The sequence below is a fragment of the Cornus florida genome, unplaced genomic scaffold, assembly GCF_030987335.1.
Source record: "Cornus florida cultivar Cherokee Brave unplaced genomic scaffold, ASM3098733v1 CherokeeBrave_3.0.0_Hap2_Chr08, whole genome shotgun sequence".
In the NCBI taxonomy this organism is placed as follows: domain Eukaryota; kingdom Viridiplantae; phylum Streptophyta; class Magnoliopsida; order Cornales; family Cornaceae; genus Cornus; species Cornus florida.
Window position 1 is genome coordinate 21,711,386 of NW_026775578.1, and position 21,550 is coordinate 21,732,935.

General features: G+C 38.8%; 3 protein-coding genes across 3 annotated transcripts; 1 reads left to right on the plus strand and 2 right to left on the minus strand.

The window, feature by feature from the left end:
• Positions 1-1,171: 1,171 nt before the first annotated feature.
• LOC132270739 (amino acid transporter AVT6C-like) lies at positions 1,172-11,372 on the minus strand. Its single transcript, XM_059771935.1, has 5 exons — positions 10,771-11,372; positions 3,022-3,174; positions 2,514-2,717; positions 1,789-2,254; positions 1,172-1,693 (listed from the first exon to the last, which is right to left on the minus strand). The coding sequence occupies exons 1-5, from the start codon at positions 11,153-11,155 to the stop codon at positions 1,570-1,572; spliced, it is 1,332 nt and encodes a 443-aa protein (XP_059627918.1). The 5' UTR covers positions 11,156-11,372; the 3' UTR covers positions 1,172-1,569.
• A 6,308-nt stretch (positions 11,373-17,680) lies between these two features.
• On the minus strand, positions 17,681-18,007 carry LOC132269844 (uncharacterized). The gene has a single exon (XM_059771079.1). The coding sequence runs from the start codon at positions 18,005-18,007 to the stop codon at positions 17,681-17,683; it is 327 nt and encodes a 108-aa protein (XP_059627062.1).
• Positions 18,008-18,441: 434 nt separating this feature from the next.
• Positions 18,442-19,029, plus strand: LOC132269845 (uncharacterized). Its single transcript, XM_059771080.1, has one exon. The coding sequence runs from the start codon at positions 18,442-18,444 to the stop codon at positions 19,027-19,029; it is 588 nt and encodes a 195-aa protein (XP_059627063.1).
• The last annotated feature ends 2,521 nt before the right edge of the window (positions 19,030-21,550 follow it).

Consider the following 21,550-nt stretch of genomic DNA (forward strand, 5'->3'; position numbering starts at 1 on the left):
ATGATGAGTTGAATTAATTAATAGTAGGTGAACACTAAGGGTGGCAATTTAAACTCAAACCTATTAGACTGTCCAAGTTGGCCCAATAAAATTAAATTATTTAGGTATCCAAATTTAAGTGAGTAGGTCAATAATAGGTAAAAAGTGAGTACCAATTCAATTCAAGGGTCAATAGCAAATTAAGAGTGGATACCTAGCCTGCTCAAACAAAAATTTTTTTTTTTTTCTCTCTTTTTCTCTCTTTTTTTTGTCATAAAAAAAAAAAAAAAAAAAAATTTGTAACACTTGAAATACAAAAAATTAATTAATGTAAAAATAAATTTTTTTGGTTTTTCAAAAATCATAATAAGTAATAATATTACTGAAGTGTAGGTGTTTTAATATTATTAATATTAATATTTTCTGTTTCTACGTCTCTCATTCTTGTTTTTATCTCTCATCTTCTCCATTTTTTCTCTCTCCTCAATCTTTCTTCCCCTGTTTTTTTTTCTCCTCTCTGTTTCTCTCTCCCTTTTTTTTTTTTTTTTTTTTTTTTTTTTTTTTTTTTAGTGATAACTCTCCCATTCTATCTCTTCTCCCTTTTTTTCTCTCCCCTCAATTTCTCTCTCTTCCCTTTTCTCTCCTCTCTTTCATTTTTTGGGCTGTGATAACTCTCAAAGTAAGTTATATGGTAACTTTTTCCCAAAAATAAATAAATAAAAGGAAAAAAAAAAATTGTATAACAAGTGAGACCAAAAAATTAATAAATTTAATATAAAAATATATTTTTTTATTTTTTTTTGGTATTCAACAATAAAAATAATTTGACAATTTATATCTAAAAATATTTGAATAATTGAGTTGGATGTCTGTTAATTAATCCATTTAACATCCGACCCTTTTCTCACACATCATAAATCCATTTATGATGAGCCCAAAACATACCCATTTGCCACACGAAAACTGTCCATTCAGATGAGATTGACTATTTCCTTTATACTTGAACTCTGAATTGAGTTTGAAACAGTTAGTTACCTACAGGCTACCATTCTATTGACTTGAAGTTTAAAAAATAATTCTAATGCTGTAAATATTTTATTTTGACAAATAAGACTACCCAGGTGTGAATATCACGACTCATCTTTCTGAATCTGCCCAATAACTTGACAATTCTTACGAGTTCGCCATGGACTTGGAAAAAAATAACGACAATATAATCTCACAACCATTTATGGGACCAGTCTAATTATTATAACCTGTTCATTGCCAAATCACACATCACAAGCCAAAATAACAATTACCTGTTTCCTTTTATGTCCCTTAATTGTGAAGAAGAAGAAATATGGACTCTCTCCAGCTCTTATTTAAGGAAGAAGGCCGACGTACACACCCACGATATCAGATGCATGGTTCGGCCGGTTTGCTGATGCTTTGATAGATGTAATTTGAAGTATAAATAGCACAAAAGGAAATACATCCTTCAATTACAGGGAAAAGCTATGTATCACCACAATTGTCTGTATGATGGCATCTTTGTTACTATTTCAGAGCTCATTCCACTCCTGACCAAGAGAGAGAACAATAAAACCATCACTTGTTGCCAACTGAACTATACACATTACAAGAAATGGCAATTAAGCTCGTCCCAACAGCCAGGATGATCACCAATGTCGCCATAATCCTATCTTTTCTTGTAGATATACCATGAACATCTCTGTCAAGAAAGAGAACTTTTAATAAGAGGCAAATATGTTTAAAGGGAGATAATTTATGTCACATATGAAACGAATCATTGATGCCAGTTTGTACCTAAGAATGATTGCGCTTGGGAATATGAACATTAGGCACATGACAGTGGTTGTTCCCATGAACTGAAAGATATACCATATGTTCGGGATAGCTATCGCTGCCATGTAGATGAATGCAAGTAAAGCACAGGTAAGAGAGACAAATCTTCGAGAGTCTGTGGCCAAAAGACTCTTCTTTGGAAATAGTAGTTCATCCAGATTGGCCCTCAAGGAAAAGTTAAAGACAGGAAACACCAGCATGAGGTGGATAGCATAACTTAATCGAACAATGTCATTGATTATTGAACCGACCACGGAATGAGAACTTTGATCGAAGTTGACAAGCACGTCCGCCATGATCGAGTCCCCAAATAGCACATACCCAAAGAAGCCAACAGCAAAGTAGATGGCTACGCACAGTACTAGAGAAATTCTGACTGCTGAACTCATATCGGAAGGTCTCCCAAGCTCTGCTCTTATTGGATGAACTGCATACATTTACATTACAGTCTTGAAAATTCTTGTATGCATGAACATGTGGTCCTATTTTACAAGAAAATTAGTAAGTTAAAAATTTATATGGTTTTTCAAGAGCAATGGCATTTGATACCTTGTATCTTATCATTTTTTTTTTTTTTTTTTTGTAGACTTGTCAAAAAATACGAGCAACAAAGTACGTGACTTCATGTTAGGTCATAGTTAAATCCAAAAATATAATGTGGCACCAAAATACTCATGTATTCTCACCACTGACATGGCATCCAAATGCAGTTGCAATGACTGGAATGGTAGTGAAAAGATAGAAGAAGGAGACTCCATTGGCAAAGTCTGGTACCAGTCTTACTCTTTCTGTCTTCCCTTCCCACATCCCATAAATTGCCATCGCTGCACAAATGGCAACAAACACCACTGCTAGGAGAATGGATACTGCTGAAGCATGCCTTAGTGACTCTGTAAGTGACAAGCATTGAGAATGTAACGAAGTGTAAAAAGAAGAGAAAAACAATTATATGCCCTTTATTATATGAAATATCCATGTAATTTGTTTGGGTAAATTACATAAACTTGTTGCTCAAATTAATCATGCGATCACAAGTTTAACCTCATCAAGATTGAAATCTTTCAATCTATATTTCAAAAAGATAGATGCTTTCTCATTGGATTCAAATAGTCAAATCAATTGAGAGGAAAGATCGTGATGTTGATATCATAGCCTGAAGTGAACTTATATGCATCCAAAATTAATTTTACTAACCTACACGGCGTACCAAGAGCAACGGGAGCATAACAAAGAGTACAATGAAAAGAAGTGTATACACTCGTGAATTCCACCAGTGGGTGCCAAACCATTCTTGTAGAATGCCCAAATGCAATGTTCCTTCAGACTGATTTCCTGAGAGAACATCTCCTAAAAGACAAAGTAATAGCTGTCAGTATGTCGTGCATATGCCCTTCATGCAATTATATTAAAGAATATGTGTCAACTATAAACATATTATATGATTATATCCTGACAGAATCTGTCTCATTCAATTATATACGCATACAGCCTCACTAAAGTGTGGCAAGGTATGGCAAGTTGCCCAAGTAATCAATCTGCCTGAATGTGAAGTATATAAAAATTGGTAAAATGAAATTGCTTGAATGATTGTGCAAATGAAGTGAAAATGAAACTACCGAAATGTTGTCAAACCAATAGTATGCGTAGATCTCGGGTTCCAGCTCCCTCCCTGGGCCAATCATTATAGAAATTTTGCTAGGCCACTACAGTTGTCTCCTAACCTGATCCACGTCTTGACAAACATGATAGGACAGAAGTTTAAGTGATTAAACATTTACTCTCAAGGCCTCTCTATCGAGGTAATTTCAACCCCAAAATTCAAACGCAAACTGAAAAATTAGGGATCCACAAGCTTATCGGTTAACACCCTTAGTAATCTCAGCTTATTCTCTATTTCCGATTGGTTTCACCTGTAATAACCAACACGCATACACCATTATAACCTGATCCATTTACCACCGAATTACCTGCCAAAATCTTAAGTGGCATCTCCTACTCCCTGATATATATAAAGTAACTTTTAGGTTTCAATAAAAAGATGGGTTGGGAAATTTTTTATTTTGTGTGGTGAGAGGAACAGGAAGCCTGGACGCGTAATCGATGGACCAGGCTAGGGAGAAAAAAAAAAAGATCCAAGAATTACATTTTATTTCCTGTAAATACACAAAAGGCAACAGGGTCCACATTCATGCCACTCAGTGTGTTCCAGTACAATGTAGAGTTTAGGCAATGCAAGACAGCATGTTGTCACGCCCCGCAACCAAGAGGCTACGCCACACAGACGCCCAACAGACGATGACATGGAGCCTGCATGGACCGGAGCTTTCTAGACTTCTCTACACAAGTATGGAACTTTCTGGAATTCTCTAGATTAGTGTGGAGTTGTCTAACCTTTTCTAGACTTGTCTAGAGTCGTATAGAATTTTCTAGAATTCTCTAGACTTGTCTTGTACATAGTAGATAGTTCTAGAATTGTGTAGATATTTCTTTGGAGGATTCTAGACACTAAATCTAGGCCACACATTTGTACACATCTAGAATGTTCTTGTAAGGCCAAAGGCCTATAAATAGGAGATGGGAGTTCATTCGCTCCTCACCAAGTAACCAAATTATAATCTCTCCTCTTAAGCAATACAAGTTCTATACATTCCCAAACTCTCTTTCGCACTTGCCTAACCTCTTCCTACACACCCAAGTAAGCAAAACACTTGTCTAGCCTTAGTCTTCATTAAGCTAGCACACTCGGGTAGGCTGACTTAGCGCTTCAATGGGGCTTGAAAGTGTCTAAGACCGCACGGGAGCTTGAAAAGGTTCAAGTTCGTGACAGTTGGTATCAGAGCTAAGGTCGTGAGGCATCACACCTTGCGTGGAGGAAGCTATGACGGAGCTATCAGACGTGACTGGCACCTAAGAGGAGGCTCTACGTGGAAGGGAAACAAATCCCCCTCCAAGCGGAGTGACAACGAGGGCTAGGTCGAAGGACATCATGGCAGGCTTAGAGGCACGTGTGGCAAACATGAAAGGGTCCATAGCCAACGTGTTGGAGCAGCTTGAGGATGCTCACCAGCGCATGGATGGGCTGGAATCAGAGGACGCTGAGGTCCAAAATGCTGTCAAAGGGTCACTCAATGCCCTAAGTGGTGACTTTCGGCAGGAGCTCCAAGCACTTCGAGAACTTATGTTGGGGGAGTTTGCCACCCTATGTGGCTATGTTGATCAGGAGCTTGGCACTTTCCGCGAGCAAATGGAGGAAATGCGAGCGGACTGGACATTGTGCAAACGGGCGGTGGCGTCCGGCACAGCTACTGCGGGGGTAGTAGCACCCCGGGTTGATATTCCCAAGCCTAAGTGCTATGGTAGGAACCGGGTAACGAGGGAGTTGGAGAACTTCCTCTTCAGCATGGAGCAATACTTTGAGGCTATGGGCATGACCGATGAGACCATCAAGATACGCACGGCGACCCACTACCTCACCGACCATGCCATGCTATGGTGGAGGAAAAAGTATGGTGACATAGGCAAAGGTACGGTCTCTATTGATACTTGGGCTGATTTCACTAGGGAAATTAAGAAGCATTTCTATCCTGAGAATGCCGAGGATGAAGCCAGGGGCAGACTCCGAAGGCTAAAACAGGTTGGGTCGATTCGGGACTATATGAAGTAATTCACTAACTTGACTCTTGAGATCCCGGATCTATCCAACAAGGACTCTCTTTTCTTCTTCATGGATGGCTTGCAGTTGTGGGCTAAGACGGAGTTGAGGCGGCGCAACGTGCAAGACCTTGCCACAGCTATTGCAGAGGCGGAGTCTTTTATTGATTTCAGATCCAAGAAGGAACCCTCGTCCAAGCCAAAAAACAAAGACAAGGACAAAGGGAGGTATGCCGGCAAAGGTGGGGGAGACAAGGGCGCTGTACCCCACAAGGATTGGTCCCGTAAGCCAGGTGGTGGCCATGGAGGCAAAGAGGGAAGGGAGAACAAGGAAGGAGCACCCAAGCCTAAGGGTTCTTGCTTCATATGTGATGGACCACATTGAGTACGAGATTGCCCAAAGCGGAAGACCCTCAATGCCATGACGAGCCGCTACGAAGAGCAACAACAGGAGGAGGCGCAGATGGGTTCACTACAAATCCTTAATGCCATCAAGGCTAAAACTGAAGTCCCTGAGGCGGCGGCTAAAAGGCTAATGTTCGTGGAGGCGAGCATCAATGGGACACCCACACGTGCTTTGGTGGATACGGGTGCATCCCACAACTTTGTGAGCCTTAACAAGGCCAAGAGGTTGGGCCTCAAGTATAACAAAGAAGGGGGCTCCATGAAGGCAGTTAACTCGGCGGCAAAGGCTATACATAGCATGGCACACGGCGTCCAAGCATGCATTGGCGAGTGGGGTGGCCACATAGATCTATCGATAGTACCCATGGATGACTTCAAACTAGTCCTTGGGTTGGAGTTCTTAGACAAGGTGAGAGCCTTCCCCATTCTTTTTGCTAACACTATGTGTATTATGGAAAGCAACACAGCATGCATGGTGCCGGTGAAGCGAGGCGCCAAGTTGGAAGCCCAAGCTTTGTCAGCTATGCAGTTCAAGAAGGGCTTCAAGAAGGGAGAGACTAGCTACCTTGTTACGTTACTGGAGACACCCGATGATGAGCTAGTCCCTTCCCCGCAAGAAGAGGCGCCTAAGGAGATACGAGCCGTGCTAGACGAGTACATGGACGTGATGCCTAAGGAGCTGCCCAAGAAGCTTTCCACCTAGGAGGGAGGTGGATCATAAGATTGAGCTGGAACCGGATTCTAAACCCCCTACTTTGGTGCCTTACCAGTTGGCACCCCCAGAGTTAGAGGAGTTGCAGAGGCAACTCAAGGAGCTGTTAGATGCGGGCTACATTCGACCCTCGAAGGCCCCATATGGCGCACCGGTGTTGTTCCAGAGGAAGAAGGACGGGTCCTTGCGCATGTGCATCGACTACCGGGCGCTCAACAAGGTGACTATCAAAAACAAATACCCCATTCCTCTCATTGCCGATCTTTTTGATCAGCTTGGTGGAGCACGCTACTTCACTAAGCTAGACTTGCGCTCAGGGTACTACCAGGTTCGGATAGCGGATGGGGATGAGCCTAAGACTACATGTGTGACGAGGTATGGCTCTTATGAATTTCTTGTTATGCCGTTTGGCCTCACCAATACACCTGCTATTTTCTGTACTTTGATGAACAAGCTCTTCCATCCCTACTCGGATCGTTTTGTGGTGGTGTACTTGGATGACATTGTTGTGTATAGCACCACTCTAGAGAAGCACGTACAGCACTTGAGGGCGGTCTTCCAAGTCCTAAGGGAGAACGACCTATATGTGAAGACAGAGAAATGCTCCTTTGCCCAAGAGGAGGTGTTGTTCCTAGGGCATAAGATACGGGATGGCAAGCTGATGATGGATGAGGCAAAGGTAAGGGCCATTCAAGAGTGGGAACCGCCCACTAAAGTGACAGAACTACGCTCATTTCTTGGGCTTGTCAATTATTACCGCCGCTTCATCAAGGGTTACTCCGCAAGAGCAACCCCATTGACAGACCTTCTCTAGAAGGCCCATGCTTGGAGTTGGACAGAGTCATGCCAGGGGGCATTTGATGACTTGAAGAGGGCAGTCACAGAGGAGCCGGTGCTTAGCTTACCCGACCACTCCAAGCCATATGAGGTGCACACGGATGCCTCAGACTTCGCTATTGGGGGCGTGTTGATGCTGGAAGAACACCCCATAGCTTATGAGAGCCGCAAGCTTAATGACACCGAGCGGCACTATACGGTGCAGGAGAAAGAGATGACAGCACTCATCCATTGCCTACGCACTTGGAGGCACTACTTGCTCGGGGCACAATTTGTGATCAAGACGGATAATGTTACCACTAGCTACTTCCAGACACAGAAGAAGCTCAGCCCCAAGCAAGCTCGATGGCAGGACTTCCTAGCGGAGTTCACTTATCATTTTGAATACAAGTCAGGCAAGGCCAACGTTGTGGCTGATGCGCTTAGTCGCAAGGCCGAGCTCGCAGCTATTAGTCGGCCCCAGCACCCTCTTGTGGAACGGATCAAGGAGGGGTTGCAGTATGAACCTCTAACCAAAAGCCTTATTCAGCTGGCTAAAGAAGGGAAGACTCGGCGCTTTTGGCTAAGGGATGATTTACTTCTCACTACAGGGGACCGACTCTTTGTGCCCAGGTGGGGCAACTTGCGAAAGGAGTTGATACGGGAGTGCCACGACACCAAACGGGCTAGTCACCCAGGTATGCGGCGCACATTAGCACTCCTTGAAGATTCATATTATTGCCCTCGGATGCGCGATGATGTGGAGACATATGTGCGGACTTGTCTTGTGTGCCAACAAGACAAGATTGAGCAACAGCATCCTGCAGGCCTACTGGAGCCATTGCCTCTTCCAGAGAGACCATGGGAGAGTGTCTCTATGGATTTCATTACTTGCTTGCCCAAGTCAGAAAGTTGCGGGAGCATTATAGTGGTGGTAGATCGGTTTAGCAAGTATGCCACCTTCATACCCACGCCAGCAGATTGCACGGCAGAGAGGGCAGCAGAGTTATTTGTTGACCATGTGGTCAAGCTTTGGGGAGTTCCACAAAACATTGTCAGTGACAGGGACCCGCGCTTCACGGGTAGATTTTGGACGGGGCTCTTCAAGAAGATGGGGACGGATCTCAACTTCTCTACGAGTTTCCACCCCCAATCAGATGGGCAGACGGAGCGCATCAACGCTCTCCTGGAGCTTTATTTGAGGCACTGTGTGAGTGCCAATCAGCGAGATTGGGCCAAACTCCTTGGGGTGGCACAGTTTTCTTACAACTTGCAGCGGAGTGAGGCTACCAATCACAGTCCATTTGAGGTTGTTACCGGACGGCAGCCTATGTCACCCAACGCCATTGTTTCGACTTGCGATGGTAAGAGTCCAGCGGCCTACAAATTTGCCAAGAGGTGGCATGAGCAGTCCGACTTGGCTAAGGCATACCTTGACAAGGCGGCAAAGAAGATGAAGAAGTGGGCCGACACCAAGCGAAGGCGGGTGGAGTACATAGTGGGAGACCAGGTGATGGTTAAGCTACTACCCCAGCAGTTCAAGTCTCTACGGAGCGTTCATAAGGGGTTAGTAAGGAAGTATGAGGGCCCATTCCCCATTGTCAAGAGGGTGGGCAAGGTCTCCTACATGGTAGAGCTTCCACCCAAGTTGAAGATACATCCAGTCTTCCATGTCAGCATGCTCAAGCCTTATCACGAAGACACGGAAGACCTAACTCGGGGCTTATCGCATAGGGCACCCACGGCCGTTGTCACATCCTTTGACAAGGAAGTTGATTGCATCATTGCAGATCGTGTGATAAGCAGGAGAGGTGTGCCCAAGTATACAGAGTACTTAGTAAAATGGAAGAACCTGCCAGATAGCGAGGCGAGCTGGGAGCATGAGGATACACTTTGGCAGTTCGCGGAGCATATCCAGCAGTTCAAGCATGAAGACGCAACAAGGGCGTCGCGAGCTTAGGTGGGGGAGAATGTCACGCCCCGCAACCAAGAGGCTACGCCACGCAAACGCCCAGCAGACGATGACATGGAGCCTGCATGGACCGGAGCTTTTTAGACTTCTCTACACAAGTATGGAACTTTCTGGAATTCTCTAGATTAGTGTAGAGTTGTCTAACCTTTTCTAGACTTGTCTAGAGTTGTATAGAATTCTCTAGAATTCTCTAAACTTGTCTTGTACATAGTAGATAGTTCTAGAATTGTGTAGATATTTCTTTGGAGGATTCTAGACACTAAATCTAGGCCACACATTTGTACACATCTAGAATGTTCTTGTAAGGCCAAAGGCCTATAAATAGGAGGTGGGAGTTCATTCGCTCCTCACCAAGCAACCAACTTGTAATCTCTCCTCTCAAGCAATACAAGTTCTATACATTCCCAAACTCTCTTGCTCACTTGCCTAACCTCTTCCTACACACCCAAGTAAGCAAAACACTTGTCTAGCCTTAGTCTTCACTAAGCCAGCACACTCGGGTAGGCTGACTTAGCGCTTCAAGTCATCGTCTAAGTGTCTAAGGCCGCACGGGAGCTTGAAAAGGTTCAAGTTCGTGACAATGTGGTACCATCTGACTATTGAACAACGAAACTTTAACAAATTACATCCAGGGACCTATCTTCTACCAACAGGGAAGTGTACACTTCACATGAAAATTTTGTTCAACAACAATCAATAGTAGAGTCTATACATGAGAATTTTAATCTAACCGAGCATATGAATTTTATAAGATAATGAAAAAGGTATCATGAAACAAAGCAACTAGAGAAATCACCAATAGTTGGTGGTATGAGTACCCAATGAGGAATAGTTACAAACATACATCAAGTCATAGCACATGCTATAACTAATAGTAGGTGGTGTGAGTACTCAACAAGCTTTATATATAAGCCATAGCACATACTATAAGAAAGGGCAAACCCAGTGCAGGTACCACCATTGCAGGTCAAGGGATGGTTAAATTTCCCCGACCTTACCTCCTCCGCATGCAGAGAGGCATTGTTTTTTTTAATTTTGAACTTGTGACCTCCAAGTCACACTAGAGCAACATATGCTATAACCAATATTATGTAATATGAGTCCCCACTAAGGAATAGTATCAAACATACCCAATTGATAACAGTTTGTCTCCGTACATACATAAAGACCAACAATTGATGAAGGGTAGCTGATTATGTTGGCACAAGGACAATGGGCATTAACCGTATGTTCCAAATACTGGGGCATCATCAACCCTTTCAATGAGTTTATACGAACTCTTGGTTTGAAGGTATTTGTGGGTGCCAAGAACACAAATCAGAGAGTAGATTCTGAATTTTTGGAAAAACAATAAAAACCCAAGTTGAATAAGTGAATACCCACTTACCAATTATGATCAAATAAATGATGAGAGCACCAAGATTGGATACGATGACACAAACTTGCAGAGCAACCGATCCAAGCTTCCCAAATGACTCGGCCATGAGGCCACCGTAGGTATTCGACTCGCCGGAATGCGTGTACCTGAGTAGGAACTCCACCGTGACTTCCACCAAGAAAGCAACAATCAGGATCGCGATGAAACCCGGAATTATCCCCAAGACCTTTAGAGTCGCCGGAATCGACATGATTCCGGCACCGACCATGCTCGTGGACACGTTGAAAATCGCCCCGGAAATGGATGCACCGCCCTCCGACCTCCGATGATCTTCCGGTTGAACCTCCGGTAGGAGCGGAACAAGTATTCCGGCATCGCTCTTCCCGGGCTTCATGGCTGCGCTGTCACGGCGCCGGAGAGAGCTTGCCTTTCTTATGCGATACTCCTACAAACATATATTAATTAGATATACATACATACATATATGATCTATACGGCGGGTGCTTGTACCGATTTAGTGCATGAATAATAATTCTAAACTAATTTTAATGGTGCCATTTTTATTTGATGGCCGTATTTTGTCCGGGCAGTGTATATCTAAACAAATGTTTGGCGTGTCATCATGAGGTCCACCCAAGCTATCAAAATTCGAATCCTGTGTAAAAAACAAATGTTTGGGCCATCACTTCTATAACCATTTATTAAGAATTAAATGCATGGAGTTTTACTTTTTAAAAATATTTTTAGCGGATCAAATGTGCCAATCTTATTGACTTCGTACACAAAAGTCTGAAAGCTACGCATTTTATTTTTGATATTTTTATTTTTGTTAAGTACTTCAGTAATAATTGAAAAAATGTGTTGTATTTTATCTATAGTGTGTCATTTGGTACTATAACGATAAACACTAAATAATATTTTTGAAAAATTATTAAATAATATTTTTAAGGGTAAAATGCAAAAAAATTATTAGTTTTTTGCAACTAACCCCTCTTAACTAAAGATTACCCCCATAAACTATTGATTTGTTACAATTAAAAACAAATCCATCACAAAAGACTATTTTACCCCTTGTTATTAAATTTTTTTTTATTATATTTTCTCTTATTTAAATATTAATTATACCATTTACCTTAATTTTACAATTACTATCAATTGATTATAAAAATGAAAAAAAATAAATGAATTTATAGTTATCATTTTCTAAAATGATTAACTTATTATAATAAAGCTTATTATACTCACTTTAAAAAAATTAATAAATTACGTAAATAAAAAATATCTTCTTTTTAATGCAATATATTCATGAAAATTAATAAATTACTTAAATTGTTTCAAAATTTTCTATTTACGATTTTTATTTAAATAATTAATTAAAAAAATTAAAGGCAAACTTACGCAAATTTAATGGATAATATTTCATCAAATTAATATGAATTTTTTTCATCATTTATTTTAATAAGAAAAATATATCAAATGTAATTCAATAAGAAAGAGTATTAGGGTATTATGGTTATTTAATGAAAAATAGGTAAGACAATGAGGCATTTTGCAACTAAATGTGATAGTTTAGGGGGTTTTATGCACAAAACATAGTTCAGTGGGATTATTTGCAAATTTAGACATAGTTGAGGGGGGGGTTTTGCACTTTACCCTATTTTTAAACTAACCATTATCTTTTTCAAATTTACATCGATTTTTTCTCAAATATATTTTTATATTTTTTTCTTTCAAAATTCTTGCGAACATGCTTTCGATTGTTATTTAAAACACTTTATAAGAGTATCTCCAATAGTATCTCAAATGGGCTCTCAAACTCAAAATATCAGGTGGATGAACATAAGGCACTCCAATGGTCTCTCAAAAGATTTATCATATTTTGAGATTCTCAAATGTATTCTCAAATATATCAGCTCTCAAATGGCCTCTCAAACTCAAAATATAGCAAGTAGATTAAAATAGGCACTCCAATGGGCTCTCTCAAAAGATTTTTCATATTTTGATGTTGTTAAAATAAGACACTTCAATGGGTTCTCAAAATATGACATAGTTATTGTGTCAAACAATAGTATTTTGGACGAAATGTACCATTGGAGCAAAATTAAAAAAATATAACATTTTGACATTATAATTCCTCTCAAAATATAAATTTAGCATGGAAATATAGCATTTGGCTTGTAAATGCTCTAACAAAATACTTATTTTATTTAAGGTTAAAACAAAACGTCTACTCTAACTTAGTACATAAAGTGTGCGACTTTAAAAATGGGTTAAATGTATTTTTTTTTCTGTATTTTTAAGAAAATAAAAATAGTGAGAGTTTAGTAAATATGTTTGGAGAGAGGGAAAAAAGAGTTGCGGAGAGATTGGCCTGGGGACATCATCCATATTGATAGAGAGATTGATTTTTTTTTTTTTTTTTTTTTTTTTTTTTTTTTTTTTTTATCGAGAGCAAGAAACAAACAGAACCAAGAACAAGAAAAAACAGAAAAACACCAAGCATCTCAACCAAGAAAAGACCCAAGATCCTTTGGCAATAACAGAGAGGAGCCATTTGGGCCAAACAACCCACGAAAGATCCGATGATCGAGAACGGAGAGAAGACCGGTTGATGGCATGAGCCACTCCATTACAGGAACAAGGCGACCAAAGCAGAGAGCAGTTCACCAAATTGCCCAACAGAAAACGAATATCCTCAAACACAGTTGAAAGGGAAGAGGCTTGGGAAGAAAGGGTCATAACGGGCAAACAGTCTCCCTTTATATCCACATGGTGATATCCCCAATCATGCAAAAGGGAAATACTCTCCCGGAGAACAACAACTTCAGCCATCTCGGCCGACCCAATAAAAGGCTTAAAAAAAGAGGTAATCTTCAAAGGATGGCCAGAGGAATCCCTGAGGATAAGACCCCCTCCACAAACGCTAGAGGCAACATAGAAAGAAGCATCGCAGTTGAGTTTGACACGACCCAAAGCAGGAGGAACCAAAATTAGACACTAGTCAAGGTTATAAAAAAATTAGACAGGCATGGCATTTTCTAGACCACAAAAAAAAAAAATTATATAAGGAAATAGCAAAATTAATAAAAGTAGCAATACAACTGAACTTTGTGAACGCGTCACTGTGATAAGATAGGCTTTCATTGTTTCATAGCAATATACACGTGTTGCGATTGTTGTGTAGCACCTGCCAAGATTTTGGCTCACCCTTCAAAATTAATACTGGTACATATGCGATGTATATATGGTCGTATATGTATATATATATATATATATATATATATATATATTTATTTATTTATTTATTTATTTTTATTCTACTTCATGCATCCAAATAGGGCTGCAAATGAACCGAGCTGTTCATGAACAGCTCGGGCTCGGCTCGGGCTCGTTCATTAAGCAAACGAGCCGAGCTTGAGCCCAATTTCTAGGCTCGTTTATTAAATGAGCCGAGCCTGAGCAACGTTGGGCTCGGCTCGCATAGGCTCATGAATATGGGCTCGTTAAGGCTCGTTAGGACTCGTGAACAAAGCTCGTATCAGGCTCGTTACATATATCAGGCCCATTCTATATATATCAGGCCCATTTGTTTTTATTGTACATTTAAAATGTTTAGTCTATATTATTTTTAAGTTTGGCCCAGCTCATATTTTTCATTAATATGGCCCAAGCATTATAATTCACTAGCCTAAAGAAAATCCACCATAGATCCATAGCCCAAATAAGATTTCGTCTCACCCATTAAATTAGAACCCATTTCATTCGTTGATTTTGTAAGATATCAAAAAACCCTAAAACTACACCCCACCATTCAGATCTGTCTCTTCTCCACAACATCGTCAGTCTCTCTCTCTCTATCACTCACTCACGAGTTACGAATCAACTCCACCGGCGACGACAACCCTTCCATCTACACAACTACCTCTCTGTCTCTCTCTAATCAACTCAATCGCCATAACTCTCTCTCTCAAATCTGAACGCATCATCTGTCATCGTCATTGTCGGCCACGGTCCTCTGTCTTCGCCATGGATGTCGTCCGTTTCCCGCCGTCGTCTATGCCGCTGTCCCTCTATCCTCGTCATCATCGTTGGCCATCCTCTGTCCTCGCCATCAATTAGGTACTGCATCAATTAATTTTTTGGCAAAACTTTATTTTCACTTTAATTCCATGGATCTGGACAACCTCAAAACATTCTTTAGGCAGTTGCAGAAAATTTTGTTTAGCCTTTTCTTCTGCTTCTTCTAAATTTATGGAGACTAATGTTCAATGGCCATAGGTAGCTAAATTAATTTATCTCCAACTTATTTTCCTCTGTGATTTCTTTTTCTACTTAATATATACAATGTTTCAGTGGTTCCATAGATATTATTATCATGGGAATTTATAACTTTTTGATGTGTTGTATTTTCATAGAAAATGCATAATGCACTCATGCTCAATTTTGTCCTTTTTTCTTTTTTCGAAATTAACCCTTAATTTGTTCTTGAAACATAAAAGGTTGCACTACTGCACCTTTTTTTTTTTTTGCCCTTTTTCTTTTTGCTTATGTGATAATTGATAAAGCAATGGAAAAAGGTATTGTGGCCTGTAGAATACCAATTAATTTTGAATTTTTTTTTTTTTTTTTTTGTTAAACGAGCCGAGCCCGAGCTGAGCTCGAGCTTTTAAAATCAAGACAAGCCCGAGCCCGAGCTCAAATTTTTGAGCTCGTCATGAGTCGAGCCCGAGCCCGAGCCCGAGCTGATCCCATAAACAAACGAGCTGAGCCCGAACAGCCTAAAGCTCGGCTCGGCTCGGCTCGACTCATTTGCAGCCATACATCCAAATATAAATGTCTTTTTTTTAGAATTTAAGTTTTCAAAAAATGAGTTTTTAATATTTTTATTATATTAATAATGAATGAATTATTAAATTTATTCATAGTGAGTCTGTCCCACATGAATATGATGATTTATTTTTTTATAAGGTCAATATAAAAAAATTAAATTGTTATATATATATATATATATATATATATATATATATATTATGGAGTAGTACTTGGACTTTTAATTATGACATTTATTTTGAAACAGCTAAAAGTAAAAAACAGTGAATATTTATTTTGAGATAGAATGAGGATGCATGTTTCTTGTTAAATTGGTAGGCAGGGAGGAATAACATGGGCATAGCATTGAAACATGTATTTTAGAGAATTTTTATTTTTTTATTCTCTCATTTAAAAACACAAAAGGAAAACATTACCACACAACATCTTCATTTTTTGGTTGATTTCCTTGATTTTCCATTTTCTTTTTATTTTAATTTTTTGTTTGTGTAATTAATTGTATTTAATTTTAGTTGGTGGACCATCAATTGTCAACTAAACTTTGGTAAGAAAATTTGAGTATAATTTAAAACCCCAAAAAATTATTTGAAGAGAATTTCAAGTTGGGGAGTTATAATTACGGGAGAGATTTAAAATATGAAAAGGCAATAAAAGCTGGACAACATTATGTGATGAACCTCTATGTATTCTCATATGGGGAGGGGGAAGTATTATATTTGTTGTGACCGTGGTCGTTGTCATTATGAAATATTATGAATGATGATTTGTCACCTTTCTTATGAGTTTGTGATTTTTACAAATAGCAATGCACTTATGTTACGAATAGTGTGTAAAAATAAAATAGAATGGTTATTCTTATTTTATTATTTGGTGTAAATATAAAATGTGTAAGAATTGAATTATAATAATCATTTTAGTGTTTGGTTGGACTAATTTAAAATTTAGAATTAAATAAATTTCAAATTGAATTCTCTAAAATCTCTCTCTTAGTAACAAATAAATTAAATTAACAAAATAACATTCTTGTATAATTTTTTAAAAAATAAATGGTGGTAGTGGCGGTGGTGGATGGTGGTGACGATGGTGGTGGAAGTGGAAAGCAGTAGTGATGTTGGTGGTGGTTTTGGAAGGCGGCAGTGGTGGCAATGGTGGAAGGCGGCGATAGTGGTGGAAGGCGGCAGTGGTGTTGGTGGAAGGCGGTGGTGGTAATATGGTGGTGGTGGTGGTGGTGGTGATGGAAGGAGATAGTGGTGTATGTGACGGTGGTAGAAAGCAGTAGAGGTGGTGGTGGAAGGTGTGACGGTGGCAGTGGTGGTGAAAGGCGGTAACGATGGTAGAAGGTGGTGACGGTGGCAGTGGTGGTGGTAGAAAACGATAGTGGTGGAAGACTGTAGCGGTGGTGGCAGTGGTGGAAGACTGTGGCGGTGGTGAAAGGCGATGACGGTGGAAGGTAGCGGTGGTGAAAATGGTGGCTGTGGTAAAAGGCGAGACGGTGGTGGCGGTGGAAAACGGTGGGCGGTGGTGAAAGTCGATAATGGTGGTGATGGTGGAAGGTAATGGAAGTTAGTGGTGGTAAAGACGGAGGTGATTGTGGTGGAAGGTAGTGGTAATTTTTGGACTTAAAACATGAGGGTTTTTTGAAAAGCTTATTTTTTTAAAAAAAAATTACTTAGAAATGGAATGGTTTTTCCTTAGATTTAGTTGTGGAATGGATTTTCATTCCAATGGAATGACTATTCTCACTTTAAATTGCATATTAAACAAAGAAATAATTAGAATAGACATTTCATTCATACACAACAAACACAACATAAATTTAGAGAGTAATCCTATTTCTCTCGAGACTCTTTTTTTTTTTTTTTTTTTTTCAGGATATGAAACTCAAACACTAGCCGTCGTGAAAGTGACCTACCTATTAAGCATTATAAAACATTAACAAACTTTTTGAGGGAAAGAGAGAGATTAAAAAAAAAAATTAATAATAATAAAAATAAAATTATTATTATTGCCAGTGATATTTTATGTAATGTCAGAATGTTATCAATAAGATTTGGATTTTTTTTTTTAACTCCAAACTGAAGAACTAACATTAAAAAGAAGAAGATACATAATCGGAAAACAGAGCATTTAACAACCATGAAGGCCATGTACTCCACTCTAAATAGCCACAAGCGGCTTTAAAAGCATGTTTGCTCAACAAGTGAGCAACCAAATTTCCTTCATGAGGAATCCATGCTAAGGACGAACCAACACAGTCTTTAAGCAGAAGGAGAATATCGCTGAAAATTACATGAAAAGCATCAACCGAAGCAACCAACCTCATAACAGACTGATAATCACCTTCCACAATCACTTTATGATAACCCCAATAGCGTAGCTGAACAAGAGCCTCTCGAAAAACCAGACCCTCGGCCATTGAAGGAGAGCTCACATTTTCAAGAAAAATGGTGGCCACCTTTACAGGATGACCATGATGGTCTCGAAGAATCAAGCCCCCACTACAGGAGCGACGGATGGGACTGAATAAGATTTGGATGATTGATTGAAAAAGTGGGTTTGGCTATAGTCTTTTCTAGAATGTTATTAATAATGAAATGAAAATAATAGAGTTATTGTTGTTTGTTGTTGATTTGTGAATCTGAGGTTGAGATTGTTGATCACCTCTTTTGTACATGCCCTTTTGCGTGTAAGGTGTGGAAACTTAGCCCTCTACGCCTAGATTTTTTTGATGCACAGTCGTCATTCTAGCCAAAGTGCTGGGCTGGGTTGGTGGACGGTTGGGTGCAATGTGATGCTCCTTTAGATTGTTCTAGTTTGGCGGCGTTTATTTGTTGGACCATTTGGAAATGCATGAATGATCTGGTGTTTAATCGCAAACGGTGGGATCCATTTAAAGCTTCTCAGCAAGCTTTCACTGCTTTTGGCGAATTCTTAGAAGTGTCTCGCCAACATCGCTTACTTACTTGTCCTAAAGTTCCTCTTCCTTGCCATCCGGGGCGGTGGGCTGTTCCAGCTTTGGATTTTCTAAAGTTGAATTTTTATGCAGCTTTCAACAGTTCTTGTCATTTGTGTGGTGGTGGCTTAATACTTCGCAACCATTTGGGCCAGCCGATTAAGGTTGCTTTGGTGTTTCTTGATAATGTTAGTAATCCTTCGCTTGCAGAGAGTTTGATCCTACGGGTGGCTTTATTGTACTTCAAGCGCTGGGGTTACTGTGGTGTGGTTATTGAAGGGGATTGCCAACATGTTATGCAGTTGAAGGTTTCTGAGATAACCCAGTTAATTATCTTCAATGATGTTCATCTTCTTCTCCGGGAATGTGTGGGTTCGTCCCTTTCGTGGGTTCCTCGTTCGGGAAATAGTGTAGCTCATCTATTGAGCAAGACGGCTCTAAAAGCCGAGTGTAGTGATGCGAAGTGGAGCGTTTGGCCCTCGTGATTATTATACGCTCTTCTTCCGAATGTGTTCCATCTTCTCTTGTTTGATATATATATATATATATATTTTTTTTTTTTGGGAAAAAAAAGATTGCATCCTATGTGACTTGTAGTGCTTGCCCTACTTATATAAAATAATGGATAAAAGGAAGTTAGTTTTCTTAACATATGACTACAGGATCATAGACAATTTGCATGGCCCATTGGGTTCCACTTTGGGAATTTGGGAGCACTTTATGAAGATAACATATGACTATAGGATCAGTCACCATACAAATAAAAAATTCTTGTTTCCTCCATCATAAATTAGTGTTCATGTTTTTTATTGTTGAGACGTCTCAAAATAAATTTTTTGCTTTTGCAAAGTTGACATTCTCTATATATATTTTTAATTAGTTTTAAACGATTACTAAATCCTTGATTTGATTAGACCGTCCCACGCCTCTTTATAAAATGCACACTTTTTTTTTTTTTTTCTAAAACTAAATAATGCAACTCATTATACTTTATTATCATGAAATAAAGGATAATAATGTCAGATGGGGTGCATTTATGATTTAACAAGTTTAGTGTATATATATACGGAGTATATGATATACTCCGTATTTGTGAATATATATATATTTATACATATATATAGTAGTGCATAAATAGAGGGCTAGTTTTGTAATTTCAAATGCAGACATCACAAAGAAGGGCAAAATGCTCTATCTTTTTGGCTGATCGCGACACACATGTCAACGTGTCGAACTCATCGGTAATGGACAATTTTGAAAGCTTACCTAAAAAAAAAAAAAAAATGGACTGTTTTGAAACACATTTTAAGTTCATTTTAATTAGACTAATAATTTTTTAAGTTTACCATTTTATTAATTCAAAAATGGTCCAACCAAAGTTACCAAACCCTTTGTCCTCTCCGGTAACCTCTTCACCTATCCAGGAGTGTGCTTGACCTGCTGGTTTGTTACGTCAATTACTATTACACATAATAAGATTTTGATTTTAATTTTAATTTTATTTTTTTAATAATAAAAAAACAACTCACCCGTTAATTACTTTAAACTTTCAAATAATTTATAAATTTTAAATATGCACAATCACTTATAAATCACCCATATCATTTAAACACGTGCATTTTTGTGTCTTGTAAGAATTCAATTCAAGATAATATTGCGAGTCTGTTAACTTTTTCGATTGTCTAAATTAAAATTTTCCAATTTTCCTCCTAACACTTTTATATTTTATTTTTATTTTTAAGCACCCATTGTATATTACCAAAGCCAACGGAGGTAAAATTATGAAAGAATTTATCCTTTTTAATATAAATATATTTTTTATGGGCTAATACCAACTTTGAATTCGTTCAACTAAACTAAAGTAGGTGTTAGAAACATGTAATATAGATTTACATTGCTTAAATGTCTCCCAAAAATTTTAAAAAAATTAAAAAATGAAACAGAGCAATAGAGATGAGCAAATCTTTAGATGTTTTTGAGGCCCAAACTTGACTATCTCAGAATTGTCAATTTTTAGGGGAATATGGAACCCTAAATTTTTTTATCATTTAAGTTGATGTAACCACTTTCTAACCCAGTCTTTTAGAAACACTGTACCAAAGCATCCGATATTTAGTTGAATTATTTCAAATTTAGTCAAATTGAATTGAAGAAAAATTATTTTAGCGTTTGGACTATAATCTGTAACAAAATCTGATGATGTAGATGGCTAAACCTTTAAATTTGAAATTTGAAATTTTCTATATACCTTCTTTTATTTATTTATTTTTTTTCACAATGATTTAACAATACATTCCTGAATTTACCTTCAATTCCCTAAATTAAAATAGATTTACCCAATAGTCTAGTTAGTAGAGAAATTAGTTTCTCGAGTAGTGTGCCCATCAAGCCTCCTCCGCCTTATTTGTCAAGATAAAACCAAAAAAAAAAAAAAATTATGGTGAAATACTGAGGTTTTAGATTGCAAAGAAACCACAGTTCCACACCGAGACAGCCCAGTCCAAAATTTTTTACTTTTTATCTTGATAATGGATAGTTGTTAGTGATAACTAACAAGCGAGGAGAGGGGATCCAACTCAAAATTCATCGAATGGACTCTAAAGGCCTCACATTTACTACTCGGACTGCACCACACTTAGCATAGCCAAGAATTGAACCGGCTTGCTGCCAAAAATCTATGGAATAAGTGTGGGCCCGCTAATTCAACTGCTTTGACAAAACCCACCAAAATGATTCATTGAGAAGTCCAGGTCAAGTTCGGCCTCTAGCCAAATCCACCCAATTTTCATGCCCAGTCACATTTCATCCACGCGATGGGTGATAAAGAACCCCATTACAACTTTTTATTATTATTAGTTTTCTTTTTTGAGAAATTTGGTGAGATTCCATTAGAACTGCAAGACTCGTAAAAGTGACATATATATTCATAAAAACATAATAACGAGCCTTTCTCAGTGGTTTAATTGTTACATTTAATTGATTATTTTGAATAATTTCATTTATTTA

Bases quoted from the DNA above. Each gene is read 5' to 3' on its own strand.
- LOC132269844 (XM_059771079.1), bottom strand. From the start codon at position 18,007: ATGGCCGAGGGTCTGGTTTTTCGAGAGGCTCTTGTTCAGCTACGCTAT.
- LOC132269845 (XM_059771080.1), top strand. From the start codon at position 18,442: ATGAATGATCTGGTGTTTAATCGCAAACGGTGGGATCCATTTAAAGCT.
- LOC132270739 (XM_059771935.1), bottom strand. From the start codon at position 11,155: ATGAAGCCCGGGAAGAGCGATGCCGGAATACTTGTTCCGCTCCTACCG. The intron at 3,175-10,770 runs GTAAGTGGGTAT...TTTGTCTTTTAG, and splicing joins CATTTATTTGATCATAATTG to GAGATGTTCTCTCAGGAAAT. The intron at 2,255-2,513 runs GTGAGAATACAT...AAATGTATGCAG, and splicing joins ATTTGGATGCCATGTCAGTG to TTCATCCAATAAGAGCAGAG.